The sequence below is a fragment of the Rhea americana genome, unplaced genomic scaffold, assembly GCF_003343005.1.
Source record: "Rhea americana isolate MKP2758 unplaced genomic scaffold, rheAme1 scaffold_42, whole genome shotgun sequence".
NCBI classification, from domain to species: Eukaryota; Metazoa; Chordata; class Aves; order Rheiformes; family Rheidae; genus Rhea; species Rhea americana.
In genome coordinates, this window is record NW_028186557.1 from 4951827 (window position 1) to 4967780 (window position 15954).

A 15954-nucleotide genomic window follows, 5' to 3' on the forward strand; every position below is an offset into this window, starting at 1 on the left:
TGGGACAAGCAAGCAGAGACCAGCCCTAACTACATAGTGATATGTGCCATCTCTCAAGCAGCATCCAGGAGATCTATCCACTCTATCAAATTAAGCCTGAACTGTTTAATTACCTAGACAATGCAATCTTAAATTCTGCTGAGAATCATACGGTCTTTCAGATATTTTCCTTTTCAGCTCACCCTTGAAATAGATAAATGATATTGAACGTTTGACAGAGAAGGTACCAATAAACTCCACAACTTACCCGAAATCACACAGGTCTGCAACAGGCCTTCCTGCCCGCTGTGAGCATGACAGAGCACCACTCTTTGCTTCGGACTAGCCTCTTCCTGCAGATCAGAGACACAGAGCTTGCAACGCCGCCAGCGGGGTGGCACGGCAGGTACCAGCCCTGCTCACCACCATCCTGCAAGCCACATCTCAATCTACAGCACCGTCACGTGGACAGGACGGACGGCATTTGGCAGATGAAAGCCACGCCAGATGAGAGTTGAGGAGGATTCATGCTTGAAACAGCTCAGTTTTTTGCTTTTGCTGCAAGCCACGCTGTTCATCCACCAGACAATAACACTTCCCAAGCTTTCCTCCGCTGCATCTACCGGCAATTAGCTTCTGAAGGAAAAGACGCCAGAGCCTCAGTGCTGGCAAACATGAYTGAGCAAGTAGGACAGTTTTGAGACATGCATGTTTGATGCTCACTGGAAGCCCCAGGATGAATTCTGCCTACCAGTGCTGCGAATCACGTATGAATCAATGCTCAAAGCATTTCCAGGCATGATTTTAATATACTCCTATTGTAGGCAGCGCTGTCAGAGAGACTGATCCAGCAATCGTTTCTTGTGCAGTCTTTCCATCCTCTCAGCTCAGACCCTCCATATGACATGCTCACACTAGATTTGCAGGCTGCACTTGTCCAGGRCAAGGCACAATAAGCTGTATCAAGAGACATGCAATGTGCATTCACCTCTACGCAGCCCTTCTGCCACTTTAAATGTTGTGTTTGACTTCTCCATCTCAGTTTCACAAAACGCAGACAGTGGACCAGGGCCCAGGAGCATCAGGGTGAATGTATCTCATCTCCAGAGGGTTCTGCAGGTTGCTCATAAGCATTAAAAGATTAGTAAGACTGAGGAAATTTATGCTACTATAGCTGCAGTCATATAGGTAGGGCTGCACAACAAGAACAAGAAGCCCTAGAAATACCAAGAAACCAACCTAGGAGCCCATGCTCAGGAGGAACGGATGCTGATAAGCCACGTATGCTCTGCCYCATGTCTAACAGATGCAAATCTGGCCCTTGACACCTCTAGGACTCGCTCAGGAAGCTGGAAGCAGCAARAAGAGCCTGGCAGCACCTCTCAAATACTTGCTGCATGCACAGATGCTGACTTCTTCTTCCAAAGGGTTTCTTCAGCTCAGCCAGCTGCTTGCAAGCAGATCTCACAACAAAAAGCAAAGACAACCCTAGCAGGGCACCAGGTTTATTTAACATAGCAGCCAATGCATGCAGCAGCCAAGATAGGGATAAGGATGTCTCCTCACCTGAGCTTTCACAGAAAACCCATCACTCACTGTGCAGCAAYAGGACAAGGAGAGAAGGAACGAGTCAGACGGCAAACGCTGGTGCTGAGTCGAGACGCACGTGAGCCTCACTGATGGTGCAGGACTCCCRCGGTATCAATTAGCAACCCCAGACAGACACAGAAATCCATCCTGGGAACATGGTGGAGGGTCGCGTTGATCTGCCTCACACCTGACGTGCCACTCACAGCACAGGAGCATTTTAGAAAAGGGGATGGGGCGCATCACACCGAGAGTCAGCCTTAAGGTGGAAGGGGAGAAATGGACAGAATCCGATTGGGAAAACAACTCCAAGGCAAGGACAGCAGTGATTATATGGAATACTTGCTTCCTCCCCCCTCAGCAGTGTTAGCAGCACTCGCCCAGCTGAGAACAGGTTGTTGCATTGCAATGCTGTGAGTTTGGGGGGGGTTCATCTTGCACTGAGCTTGTTAAAGGGAAGCTATCGCTTCTCATGGGGCCAGGTGTGACCTGTTGCACTTAATGAGGCAGGTGGGAGAAACTAAGGGCATGGTAGACTTGCTGTCTAAAAAGCACCAGCTCGATGTAAAGCTTGATCTTTGCCACATCTAAGCTGCAGCCCTGACTCCTCTTTTAATTTTGGTCCTGCAGAGGTAAGAGGGGTCGGCAGARGGAAGGGGAGCCCACGAGCAGCCTGCGTTCGTGGGTTCACGTACAGCGTGGAGACAGCCCCRCCATTGCCAGCACGTCCCCGAGATCAAGCAAGCCTCTGCAGGCAACTYGACCAAAGGCAGGTTAAAGGTGTCCAGCTGAAAGGCAGATCTGGGCTGCTCGAGTAAAAATCACTGGGAGTATTCAGGCTGCATTTGACCAAGATAACCAAGCATCAGAAGAGCTTTTCTGGGAGAGTCACCTCGTATGGGCTTCTAGAGAGCCACCTCCGACCAAAAAAGTCCCCTGCTGCCCACCTGCAGCAGGTGGACAGCGTGGCCGGCACCACCGCGCTGCCCCGGGGGGCGGGGGGCGCGGGGCCGCCCCCGCGGGGCGCTTAAAGCCCGCACCGGGGGGGGCGCTGGCAGCCCCTGCGCGGGCGGCTGCGCCCATGGACGGCGCGTCCCCGCTGGAGCGGTACCTGGAGCGCTGCACCGGGCAGGTAGGGGCGGGGGAAAGGAGGGGGAAAAAAATAATAATAAAGGAAAAAGAGGAAAAATTTGTGCCTGCGTTGGCCGGGAATCGAACCCGGGTCAACTGCTTGGAAGGCAGCTATGCTCACCACTATACCACCAACGCCGGGCTGGGCGCAGCTTCCTGCCTGCGCCCCAAGAGCAGCGGGCGCAGCCCTGCTCCACGGCTGCACCCCGCAGGGCGCTCTGGTGCCGAGGGGACAACTCTTCCCTTCTTCCCCCCCCCCCCCCCCCAAAAAAAAAAAAACCCATTTTCTAAATGGCACTTTCCTTGCACTTCTCTAAAAGGCATTTTTCTTTTCTTCTGCTTTTTACTGATGTGAAGCACCCTGTCCTGAGTGTTTTCCAGCTCAGGGAAAGGGTTTAGCCAGGCTCTTTAAATCCGCAGACCTCCTAATAGCAGCGGGCAGAGCCCTCTGAATACAGCCCTGTGAGGTGTCTAAGGTGGTGAGTTATAACCCGGGTTTTGCAGTTGCTACTGAACTTTGCATTTCAGGCTTACTGGGTTACTACTTGCAGCAGATGTGTGGGGGATCGGTTTGGAAAGAAGAAAGTGTGTGTGTGTGTGGGGGGGGGAACCAGCCTGTTGCTTAAAACAGCTGGCTTTGATTTTTGTCTATCTGGGTTGCCTGGGCTCTTGGAACAGGAGTGCAAATAGCTGTTTCCCTCAGACTGCCYCAACCTGGTGATCTCAGACAGGCTCTGTGTCTCAGACCTCCTTTATGGAGCCACTGGGAGATCTCCAAAGCCATGCAGCCGATGGGGTCTTCAGCAAAGYTAATTAACCTAGAGTCTGTAGTAATAACCCTTGGCAGGCAGCCCAAYGCAAACGTGGTCCTGTGCCCCCCTTTCACAGCCTCTGAGCCTAACAAGGAGCGGGTCCTCCACAGTGCTTAGCCCTACAAGGTTTTTCCGAACCTATTATTTGGAAACCTGATGAGAAAGGAAGACTTGCTTTCTCCCTCTATATATACACTTCATGTAGTCTACTTTATGTTGCTTTTTTGTTTTCCTTTTGTTTTCAGCGGTTTAATGCTTGTGGCTTCACATACCACACTTTTCTCCATCCACTACTTTCTTCAAGTTATGCCCCAAACTATTCTTTTACATATGTTTCTTGACTCTGTTATATTTCTTATGTTTTCTGATGCCCTGAGTATGTGTGAATAGTCCTGAAGCCTCAGTGATAAGGTGGTTTTTTTGTTTGTTTGTTTTTTGTACTGTCTCCTGCATGYCACTTGGTTTGTGGGAATTTTTCCTAGTCAGCTCCTCAACAGCTAAATCTTAGTGTACTGGAGGACTTGCAGTGATTGTGCTTTCCTTCCTGTTGGTAACATGGAAACTAAATAGAAACTAAATAAACAATAAAAATATTGTTTGAAAACATTATTTAAACAAGATTATTTTAGCTATTCCATAACACATTGTCTCTTTATAAGTATCTGTTTGTTCCTTTAAAATATGCTTGTATCTGACTTACTGATTTTAAGTGGGCCCTGTTTTCCACAGAGCAAAGTGGTTGAGGGGTATCTAGATTTATTTGGGATCAGTCCACCCCAAATGGTCTCATATGCGGCTCTGTACCTAGAAGAAATAGCTTTTAATCTAGGTATTTGTGATCTTAGATTTGTAATCTAGGTATAGTCAGCTTTTGTAATGAAGCCTGACTGCATCTGCATTCAAGCTAGTAAAGGCTCTCTGAACAGGTTTTGTCACTTAAGAATTTTCCAAGTGTCTGCAGAAAAATATGCTGCGCAGCACTGAGGAGCAGAGCTCCCCTTGTGCACAGAGCATACATGGTTGCACTGTTAAGTGAGCTGATTAGTGCAGAGCACACAGCAATACTCGCTGCGGGCTGCAAAGCATTGATCTGGAAACTCTGCTCCCTCCGGAGATCAGGCAGGCRCTGGCAGCTCAAGGGCCTCTGTCTTGTGCTCCATTCCCAGCTCCAACACACGCTTGGATTTCTGAGCTCTTTTGGCTTTCAATCCTAAAAATACCTAAATGAACATGGGACCGCTTATATGGATCATCTAGTTGAGGCTGTTAACCACTGTGGGTAGCTGCTGAGATGACCTTCCTGGAAGAAGCTTTGCACTAACAAGAGGACAGTGCTCAGATGAACAAGTGAATACATCCTTTCTTAAGCACTTGCTTCCTTAGTATTCCAGTGCCTTTTCAATGTTTAAAAAATTAAACAGATGATATTGATAGAGGAGAACATTAGCATGCAAGAATTTGCTTGCAGATGCATTGCATGCCTTAATCGCTTGATCTGGGAAAGGACACTGGCTTTGCAAGTGGTGTCTTGCTTAAATTAGTCTGGTACCCTCCAGCAGCTGAATGCCTAAGTTACTCATGATTCTGTGAACTGCTGCCCTCTGTTGCACAACTCTGATACTCTTCCCTGTGAGCATGGAGAAGAAATTATAATATATCAATTGAYGGTTAGAGGCAGCCAGAAAATGCCAACTGTCTTCCACAGAAAAACTCACGAGCAATTATGTTGTGTATAATTGAAGCACAACAAAGGCTGTGAAGGCTAAAATGCCAATACTGTTCTTCTAATCACTGATGAAGGTCTATAATATTTCTCAATTTGTGGCACAATGTAGTATGGACTGCCTGTGAAATGCAGTGGGAGCATGCACATCTTTGCTATAGAAAGGCCACCACTTCTCACATCTTTTCATACCTCCCATCTTTGACTCTTCAGTAGAGTTGGAGCTGGTGGGTTTGGGCCATCACCTGCAACTTTTGGGCTGCTGTTCTGTTTGCTAATTTGACCCTTGCGCTATAAAAATAAAATTGTGCTGGGGGGATTTTACATATGTGTGTGTGTGTGTGCATATATATATATGTACACACACACACACACGCACACGTATATTCCAATAGACAGATAGACAGTCAGGCAAGAACATCCCTTAAGTCTTAAGTGTATGGGGGGGAGGAGAAATATTGAAACTTCTTCACTGAATAGAAGATGTATTTTAATTCAGTCTCCCAGCTGAAGTAAATATTTTAATACAAAAACCTTAATGATGCCTTTTTCTTAATTCAAGGATGACCTCTCAACTAGCCCTCAGCTGTTTACTCCTATGAGCCCTTATGACTTGGACCTTCCAATTCAGACAACTCCAGATGCATCATTCAGTTCTCAGTTTAATCAGCCCAGAGAGCTTCCTCCAGACTTCTCTTGTGTAGATCTCAGCTTTCTTCCAGATATTAGCCAAGATGACAAAGAACAAAATCCATCTGAAGATGGCAATGAAACGCAGAAAGAGCTTGATGGGTCAGAATCAAGGAATGAGGACAGTGGTATCTTCACAGAGGAAAGCGGTCTATCATGTCCAGATGCAACCCAGCCATCCTCTGAAACATCTGGTGTCTGCCCTCCTCTGACACCAATGACTCCTATGACCCCAGTGACACCAGCATCAGAAAGTTCTGGCATAGTTCCTCAGTTACAGTAAGTAAATTTGTGTAACATAATAGTTTTGGGGACGGTGCTGTGTTTGCTGAAGCCTCATCTCCTTGACAACACGGTGTGTTTTGCTTGAAGTGCCCTGACTTTCTATTTATTAGAGAATGTAAGAAGTATGGATTGGTCTTAAATAAGCCCACTCAAAACACTGCATGAGAGGGTTTTTTTAATTATTATTTTTGAGAGGTGGAATAAATGAATAGACAATACAGGAAGACAACTGGATACTATGCTGATGAAAAAAATGGAAATGGCATAGAACCATACACGGCTTAGAAAAATGAGGGGACAGTGAACTCGATAAATATGCTGGTTGGATGAGTATCTGCAGTGCCTCTGGCTTCCTAAGGAAAATATACTCTTTTGGGAAACAGATTAAGAATAAACATGGGAGAACTATTTGGTAGAAGTGATTTATTATATAGTATATATTGCCAGTTACTGCAACTCACGGAACAAAAAGACCAAAAATAAAACCTCACTTGAAAAGGAGGCCTTTCTCCAGCAAGGAGGATCTCAGAGTGCCCACAGAGGTCTAAAGACGTAAATCTGCTCTTTTCTGAGAGCAGAAAGGCAGTCTTAACTGAGCAAGCGAAGGGGAGGAGAGAAGAGGCCTTGTTGCAGGATCCTGTCTTGCCTACATTAGAGACACTATGGAGTAGTTTATACTTGTAGAGAATAAGATATCCTTATCTACCTTAAGAGTATTGCAGTAATTTTGTAAACTCCTAGTAACAGTGTGATTTAAAGCTGTAAAAGACTTCACAGATGTATTTATTGGAAGACACACAGGCTTAGCATGCAGGGGACTAATAATTTGGAACTTTGYTATATCTTCTGCTGTGAGAAACCTTAATTTTGATATTGAATTATTTAGGTTTTGCCAAAAGTAGCTTAGTGTTGGAGTGGGAAAGAGGCAGGCAGGAAATTAGTTGATGGCAATTAATTGTACGGTGACTACACACTAAGGTAATAATGTTGAGTTTTGGCTCTGTAATGGCTTGCTTTTGCAATAAGAAAATTCCTCTCTTGTTCCTCAGGAATATAGTGTCGACTGTAAACTTGGCTTGTAAACTAGATCTGAAGAACATAGCTCTGCATGCAAGAAATGCAGAGTATAACCCAAAGGTAAGTCTTAAGGACTTGAAGCTTTATTCCCACTCCCTTTCTTAGTACTGCTGAATTAAAAAAATATAGATTTACCATGAGCTTTGTCCCTTTTCTAACGGCACTGTCTTGATCCATAGGGGAAAGTCACAAAAGTTCTGCAACTTGGATTTGTTTAAATTTAAAAACAAACAAAAAAACTCATTATGGTCTTTTCTTTTTCTTTGAATAAATTGCACAAGGTGAGCCTGCAATGAGATTTTCCCAAGCCTTTTAAGAAAGGAGGTGGCCTCTCCCACTTGTGGTCTGCTACCCCCGGGTGAAATGGCTCAAGCAGCCCTCATCTGGGGGAAGAAAGACCTGCCCCGAAACTCTTGGGTGAAGGAAAGGGGACCATGGGAGTCAGACTGGTTTTTAAGGATCCCGTGGTATGATGTGATGCTTCTAGCAAGTGGCCTAGACTGTAGAAAYTTACTGAGAATGGATGGGGTGACTGTAAGTGATTCCAGGCTGTTAAACAAAATATAAGGAACGGGCAATGGTCTTGTGCCTGTGTTCTTAAACCCCTTTGTCTTTGAAGAAAAGTCTTGTTTGAAGGTAATAAGCATTTATTTTTAACAAAGCAAGTTCATGCTGTGCTGAACTTCTTGAAGGTGATAATTCTTGAAAGAATGAACTGAAATATAGTACCAACTAAATCCCCCAGCTTGATTGAGGTATTACTTTGAATTTCTAGAGGTTTGCTGCTGTGATCATGAGAATCAGGGAACCACGAACAACAGCCCTTATTTTCAGTTCAGGAAAAATGGTCTGCACAGGAGCAAAAAGGTAGGTATACCCCCGAGCGTGGGTCTTGTAGCTACAACAATATTCTGACAGAAAACCTTGATCAAATTATCTGCCAAAGAGCTTGCTGTAATTGTGAGGAGCTGGTCTTGAAAATGTTTAGCTTTCTTCATACTGGAAGTTTAATAATTACTGAACTGCATGCTTCTGCTTCCAATTATAGATTGAGYTGAGCAGACATTAGCAGAAAAGCTGCTAAAAGGCCTAGGAATTGTTAAGGGGTTATTTGCATTTCTCACTGACTTTACAGTGAGTCAGGACATAACCTGTGTCTGTCAAGTCTCTCTTCAGTGTGCGTTCACTAGTCCAACAGATCTGCCTCCAGAGAAAATAGGAGTTGGATGAAAGCAAAGATTATTTCTGTACTTTGAAGCTCTTGTCCTCAAGTTCAGCAGCTTCCTTGATTTATGGCCCTAAATGTCAATGGGATAATGCATTAACTTACAGTTTGAGACCTCTTCTCCTTAAGCTCATTCTGTCACCTAAACTTCCATGCTGAAGGGTGGGCTTTACCTCAAAACTACTAGAGCTGTTTGCATGTTCTTGCTAGGTCCTGGCTTCTTGGTGCAATATGGTTATTCCAGAGCAGGCATGCAGCAGATAAAATTACCTAAATAGAGGAGTTGTAGAAAGAGTGTACTTTCTTGCCAGATTGACTCCCATAACAAGCAGACCAACCATAGGATATACAAGACTAAGAATGAAAAGCAGAAACCTTCAGGCTAYGTTTTGGAACTTGGACTAGTTAAGCCAACTGAAAGCTGACTAAATTAGATGATCTGAAAGATAGATTTGGTCTTTGTGTAAGACATGGAAGCTGGGAGGAGGAAAGAAGGTGCCTCTGGATAGGCACTGAGACTTTAACTTGAGTAGGGGGTGTGAAGAGAAATTTCATGTGCTATATACTTGTCTTGGTGATGCTTAATTTTCAATAATCATTATACTTAGTCCCTAGTTTGTCTTTGAATATGCCTCTTGGATCTTGATCCGGACAGAGTCTCATGGAGCTTTTAAACAGAAACRGTCAAAAACTCCAGATGTTTATCATGAAGGTCAAAGTCATCTCTAGTTTCTGAAGAAACCCAACTTTTCCTATCCCAAGTGTGGGTGTTGATTTACAGCCAAAAGGTGTTAAAACAATCCCATTCAAACTAGTGGTTTCTGATTTGTACTTGAAATTCAATCAAAGCTTATTTTTCCCCTCTGCTCTTTCTTCAGTGAAGAACAATCACGGCTTGCAGCAAGGAAGTATGCTCGTGTGGTGCAGAAGCTTGGGTTCCCTGCCAAGTTTCTGGACTTCAAGATACAGAATATGGTTGGGAGCTGTGATGTGAGGTTCCCCATCCGGCTGGAAGGGTTGGTTCTCACCCACCAGCAGTTCAGTAGGTAAGTCACAATGAGTTGCAACTCCAYGTAGCTTGAAGCAGTGTCTTTATAAACTGTAAACAGACTCAAATTCTGAGGCTGTACAAACCTGGCAAAAGAGTAATTAAWTAGATACTGAATATATAGTGTGTCTTCTGCGCACCAGAACTGTTTCAGCAAGCATAAAGTGGCTATGGGTGCCATGTGTTGTGATAAGGATAGCGAGGTTTCTTTCTTGCAGTAACTCCTGTTCGTAACAAGGCATAGGCCAAAATGACCCTCTGATAAATTGCCATGATGATGTGCAGCAACTCGCAGTAAAGCTCTTGGCTCATGGAACAGTGACTGGCAAACTGCAGAAGCAAAAGCCCTTCTAAATTTTTCTTCTGAGTGTTTTCATTGCTTTCTCCTTGCAGGGATACCACAAATGCCAGCTTTAGAAACCTTTTAACTGGGAACATACTATGTAACTGTAGAATCACTTCTGGGATAAACTGGATGCATGTTAGATCTGGTTAAGATGAAAGATGAGACTTGCAAGAAGCTCATAGTTATTCTGCTCAGTTGGTCAGGAAAAAAAAAAAAACACTTTTTCTGGCCTTCTCTGATTGTGAATGTTTGTTTGATACGCTCTTCTGTGCTGCTTCATACAAGTTATGCACAAAGAAATGTGTACCAGAGGTTTTTGTTAATCTGAGCGGTGTTAGTAATCACAATTTTACTGGACTAGCTATGTGTAGTGTCTAACCCCAGTGGGTGCTTTTCTTTTTGTGTGTGGTAGACCATGTCAACAGGAAAATAACAAGTCTTGATTAAACAATTCYGGTTTAATTAAAGCAGTTCTTAAGTTACTTGGAGGAGAGGCACAGACCAGGTTCTCACTGTAAATCTTCTGCTAAAGTGGCTTCTGACATAACTTCCATTAAACTTGAAGTCTATCTGAAAAGATAAGGTTTTTAAACTACAGAGATGAAGCCAGACTCCAAATGCAAAATACAGACCTGAGAATTTGGTGTATTTCTGGGATATCACTTTGGTTCTTACTTGATTGGATGTTCGTTACCCATTAATTTAAAGTAAGCCTATGTTTGAGCGATGAGCATGCTGTGCCTTCTTCAGGATGGGTTTATTCAAAGCTAGTTACTGACATCACCAAGGAAAGGATGAAGATTTYGATACTGGAGAGGGGAAAAGAGATCCCACATGGGTTTTTAGCACTACATGTAACATTTTGCATTTAATTTTGGGCTGCTTTGGCTGAAAGACGAAATATATGTTTAAGCTGCACTTGGCTGTCTTCCTGTCTTAGTTGCACAAGGCCCTTCACAATAAGGGCTCTTCGCAGTCTAAGAAGGGTTTGAGCGCTGTTTGAAGGTTACATTAATAATAGTTTCAGTACTATAGAAAAGCTGACTCAGAGCTCAGAGGTCTTTAAAAGAAAGCATGGAGAATTCCTACTAGCTCTGGCAGGCTTTGCCAGGTTTTCCTTAAAGATGCCTAAAGCCTAACCTACATTTCTAAGGGTAGCTAGCTTAAGATCTCTAAATACATTATTGTTAATGTAATTCAAGAGAACTTTGTGCAGACAACATTGAACCATACTTACATTTTACTAATCTTACTTGTTTACTTTGAACAGCTATGAACCTGAACTATTTCCTGGACTTATTTATAGGATGGTCAAACCAAGAATAGTGCTGCTCATCTTTGTGTCTGGGAAAGTTGTACTGACTGGTAAGTAGTTTCCCTCTGCACAGCTGTAACTAAGTGCTACCATATGTTCTAAGGAAGTGTTTAAATTGAACATTAGCTAAACTAATATCCTGCCATAATAAAGCCACTTAGCAAGCTTATGCCTACTGATGCCTTTATATACTTATGTGTTTTCTGTGGGTAACAATCAACATTGTTGCACTAGAATCTCATATTGCTTCATACAGTGTCTCAGATTTCCATGTCATTAAACTGGAGGATCTTTATTTGACACATATGGTATTACGCTCTGCAAAACTTACCAAATCCCAACAGGATGCTGACATGCTAGTAACTATTCAGTTGCTTAAATGCAGATACCATAATAACAGCAGTTTAAAATTGTTTGGACAGGAAGTAAACTTCTTAAAAACACTTCACTGACACCATTTACTAGAAATTATTAGAGGAAAGGGTGGAGATGTAGGAACAGATTCCAGACTTTGGCAAAGCATTCACAAGTGAAAGCCTTATTGAATAAGTGTGCTCAGCAGATATCTGTACTTCAGATCCCTTGTGAACAAGTTAAATTCCTGAGTGCGTGTCTCTAAACATTCTTTTGTAAAACTCACAAGATTGCTTTTATTCAGATGTACTGAAAGGTAAATAGTACTACTTCTTCCCAGAAGAACTGAATGCTACATGTATATTGACACCAGAGCCTTGTGGTATGTGAAAGACAAATGAGAAAGGGCCTGCCTTAGCCAAAGATTCTCACAGTCATAAATCATGAATGAGCTCAACTAATTGAACTATGGGGCACTCAGGACAAAGCTTAAATGCCCCCTCCTCCAATTTCCCCCCACCTTTTTAGGTCCAGCGAAACCATACTGGTCAGCTCCATTCCACTGATATTTGCAGAATATAATTTGGGTACACTAATTGCAACACACTCGAGTGTGTAGCAGGCCCAGAAGGACTAAGGTAAGGGAAGGATGCTTATTACTGAAAACTGGGCCCAACTGTAGTGAGAAGAAAATCCTGAATTTGCTGAGCTGCATTCTTTTTTTCCTCCTGATCAAGAAATGTTCTTGTGGTACCACAAATGAATTAGTCATGTCCAAGTGTGTTCTGGTATATTCTTGTGGAAAGAAAAAGGTTTAAAGTTCATCCTAAGTGCCATTTAGTCCAGCTACTTGGCTCATTTAAATGCAGTTTGCTTGTAGCTGATGTTTTTTACACTAGTATGGTAAAGTATTGTCACTGGCCAGGAATATTCTTGTCTACTGCAGTGAAGTTAATGTACAGTGCTTTGTGTTAAAGATTTGCTTGTGGTAACATGGATAAGGCTGGCTTGGAAATTGCAGATGACTTAACAAAGCTTTAAAAAAAAMCAAACAAACAAAACACCACAGTTCCTCAGAACTCCTCCCCTTCTCTTCTGAAATCAGCTGCGGATCAACTTCCAGTATTGGAAAAAATGCCTTTCATTTCTTATCTCCAGCTTTTCACTTAACCTATCAACAGGCACAGCTGTTATTGTTAAACAGATAATGCTGTGATTTTTCTGAGCTGTGTGGGGTATGTTTTTTTTTTTTTCAATGTTTTGCACCTGCTAGGAGTAGCCAACTGCTGTTCTTGTGCTATAGATTAAACAAATCTAGTCTCATCTTAAAAGAAAGCAAAATAAAAATTCTGGTTTGTGAGCTGACAGAAGTATCAGGATACAAATTCTGCTTTTAAAAACTAATCTCTACCAATGCTTCTTAAAGTGACTTTTAAATTCCTATATTTGGTAATCTCATCATTAGCTTTGAATTGCATTCAGTTATTCTCAATAATTATTTTTAATCTGTTTTTTTTTTCCTACATGTCTCTACAGGAGCAAAAGAGCGTTCTGAAATCTATGAGGCATTTGAGAACATCTACCCCATTCTAAAAGGTTTCAAGAAAGCATCATAACATGGCCCACAGAACAGCTAAGATTAATAAATGGGTCTGTATTGCTGTGCATGGTATTGCTGTACTCAGCTGTAAACCTATGGATTGCTAAGCAAATTATGCTATTCTGAACACTAAAAAATGCTGATGCCTTTCTATAGTTTGTGAAAGGGTTTTTTGCTTGGAGACTTGCTGTCTGTAATCCACTTGAATTCAAACAACTTGTATCAAGCTGAAAAWTTAGCAAAATGAATGCACTTCTAAGTCCAACCTTAACACGCATTTCTATTAAGTATTTTATAATAGAAGCACGTCTCCTTCCTGTTGGACAGGGGAATCAATGTTGCACTTAAAACTAGCTTTGTCAATGTCTCCAGAGCAGTTCTAGTTCCTACAATGATTTATTTTCATATTTAAACTCAAACTGTATTTTTGTCTACAATATAGCTTAAAAAATCCAGCATGGCTTGATTCCAATGTTTTGAAGAAAGTGATTGTAGAGGACATCTACCAAGTCCCTCCTCTGACCCCACTGACTGTTGTGTAATGGTGTTGGTCCTCCCCTTACAGCCAAGATGTTCAAGGCCACTGGTAGTTTGCTTGGCCCCCACCCCTCCTCCCCTTTCTAGATATGTTCCAACACTATCTAGAATGTCATGACACAAATTGATGGGTGGGTGTTCCTTCTTTTAAACAAAATGCTACCCACTTGTATTACTCAAGTCCTCTGTGATAGTGGGAGTCGGATGTTTGGCCCCAAAGAAGCATGTGGGTTAGGAAATGGCTTTAAAATAGACTTTAGGAGAATTGAGAAGCCTTAATGTACAAGGTTCTGGCATCTGGGTTACACAGCCAGAATTCAGACAATGGCACTACATCCAGGCATTTGATAACTTCACAGCTAAAGCACACTGGAGTTCTTGTGCTTTTTCTTTTGTGTTTTACCTCCAAGTGAACTCAAGGCTGCTTTTGCAAAAGGTGTCATGTTCAGTCTGGTGAAGTGACTACTAACAATATAGAGAATTACTTCTTGACCGTGGTAGCATCTCCTGTAAGTCTCAGGAAACAAGGTTGCCTCCTGCATCTCTTCCTCCAAACAGGGCTTGAGTGTCTCTGGGATTTGTCTTGTGTTTTCCCCTTGCTTTTTGCTGAATGATATATKGATCTATCAGGGAATGAGCTCTTCCTGTGCCACTAGAGGTTGCTGTTAGATGACTTTAATGTAACCCAGGCTAAAACCTGTCTCTCCTTTTTGCAATACAAATATACAATATGGGCAATGGTGCAATACACAACAGTGTGTCATAGATTACTAGGCTTAGTTTTGATGTTGTGAATTTACTTCTAATCAGCAGGGATGTGAGCTGAACTTCTGTTTCTGCAGTATGCCTCAAAAGTGCTTTGTGTAACTTTCTATGCTCTTCTGGGGAAAAAAAAGCTTGAAAAACTTCATGCACTTCCTTGTGATAAACTTTTTCCAAATACCCCAAAATAAACAGATTGTTGCTTTTCACTTACAGAGATCCTTGTAACTCAAGCTTATCAGCTTTTACAGCTATAGTGCAAATAAAAGTTCAGCCCATAACTCTGGAAAGTCTACAGCATTAAAAACAAACAGAAAAGTAAGTTTGTTTAGAATAGATTTGAATGTGGAAATCCCCAGTTTGACTACGAGAAAGCAACTGATAACACAGTTAAGACCAGTTTATATACGATGAACCCTCTTTCAGAAAAAGAACTACATTTTCATTAAGAGCTTGTCATATAATTTTACAACTTAATGCTCTCTGAAAATGTGGATAATGCCCTAAAGATAAGAACTGGCCTCTGTACCTTTTCATTAAGCTACTGATAATATTTGCCATGGTAACTCCTGTCTTAAAACCAAGTATCTTGGTTTTACCCACATAGTCCTGCTTAAGTGTTACAAAACATTAGTATAAACAGTGGGAAAGCAAAACAATATGGTGGGGATTTTTTTTCCTCTTTCTTTCTTCCTTCTGGTTTTGGTGGACTGTCTTCTAATTTCCCATTGTATTCGGTCAGAAAACTGGCTTTGTTTATGGACGCTGGTTGATCATACCTGTTTAACTCCTGACTCCATGACTCCAACCTTGGGAATGGGTGAGGAAACATACTGGCCTGTCACTTCCATGGATATGCATCAATAGTTGATGGGTTTTTTTAAAAAAAATCTTTTGTTCTTTAGTATTATTGTAAGTACTTGCCAAAGGAGGTTATTTTCATCAGTATATGCAGTCCACGTGGTAGACGCTGGCTGTGGTTCAAACAGCCCCTTAGGCCTGTCATGACAACAACTCGCAGATGGAGCCACAACRCTGTGCTGCTACCGTTCAGTTGTGCCCTACCCTGGAGAAAAATGATGCAGTCRCTGTTGGTGTGTGACACAGAAGCGCAGCGTCCACCCAAACACCCATCAGCGTGGGAGGTAAAAACACAAAACCGATCAACGAGGACTGCAGGATGTTGTCGAGCAAGAGGACAAACCTGCGAGTAGCTGCTGCGGCCTCGTCTACGCTTATTTGGCTTATTTAAGCTATTATTTCCTTGTCAGGCTCAGCGACGCAGGGGCAACTGAGGCTGCTGGCGGGGGGCAGGTACAGCACAACGTGCGCTTAGGGGGAGCTGTTTGACACAGGGAGCAGTTAAGGAGGTGGGCACAACCCTCGCCCAACGGAGGGGAGCCCCCGCGCTGCGAAAAGCTGCTGCTCGGGTACAAAGAGGAGCAAGTAAGAGTGTGGGGCGGGCGGGACCCCGCGGCGGGGC

General features: G+C 42.9%; 1 protein-coding gene, 1 long non-coding RNA gene and 1 other non-coding gene across 5 annotated transcripts; 1 reads left to right on the forward strand and 2 right to left on the reverse strand.

Annotated features, from left to right (window-relative positions):
• The first annotated feature begins 2067 nt into the window (after positions 1–2067).
• On the forward strand, positions 2068–13188 carry TBPL2 (TATA-box binding protein like 2). 3 transcript variants are annotated; one of them, XM_085315000.1, is made up of 7 exons: positions 2068–2128; positions 5787–6201; positions 7257–7344; positions 8060–8151; positions 9388–9555; positions 11174–11268; positions 13109–13188. In XM_085315000.1, the coding sequence occupies exons 1-7, from the start codon at positions 2068–2070 to the stop codon at positions 13186–13188; spliced, it is 999 nt and encodes a 332-aa protein (XP_085171126.1). The 3 variants fall into 3 exon arrangements, with proteins under 3 accessions (XP_085171126.1, XP_085171128.1, XP_085171127.1); XM_085315002.1 differs by lacking the exon at positions 2068–2128 and adding an exon at positions 2648–2698 and having other exon boundaries at positions 5795–6201; XM_085315001.1 differs by lacking the exon at positions 2068–2128 and adding an exon at positions 2648–2696.
• On the reverse strand, positions 2764–2835 carry TRNAG-UCC (transfer RNA glycine (anticodon UCC)). The gene has a single exon. It is a non-coding gene; the product is annotated as a tRNA-Gly (tRNA).
• On the reverse strand, positions 10363–15943 carry LOC146590186 (uncharacterized). The gene is made up of 3 exons (XR_014897048.1): positions 15676–15943; positions 15251–15537; positions 10363–10473 (listed from the first exon to the last, which is right to left on the reverse strand). It is a non-coding gene; the product is annotated as an uncharacterized LOC146590186 (long non-coding RNA).
• Between the last annotated feature and the right edge of the window lie 11 nt (positions 15944–15954).

Bases quoted from the DNA above. Each gene is read 5' to 3' on its own strand.
- TBPL2 (XM_085315000.1), top strand. From the start codon at position 2,068: ATGAGGCAGGTGGGAGAAACTAAGGGCATGGTAGACTTGCTGTCTAAA. The intron at 8,152-9,387 runs GTAGGTATACCC...CTCTTTCTTCAG, and splicing joins GTCTGCACAGGAGCAAAAAG to TGAAGAACAATCACGGCTTG. The intron at 11,269-13,108 runs GTAAGTAGTTTC...ATGTCTCTACAG, and splicing joins TGGGAAAGTTGTACTGACTG to GAGCAAAAGAGCGTTCTGAA.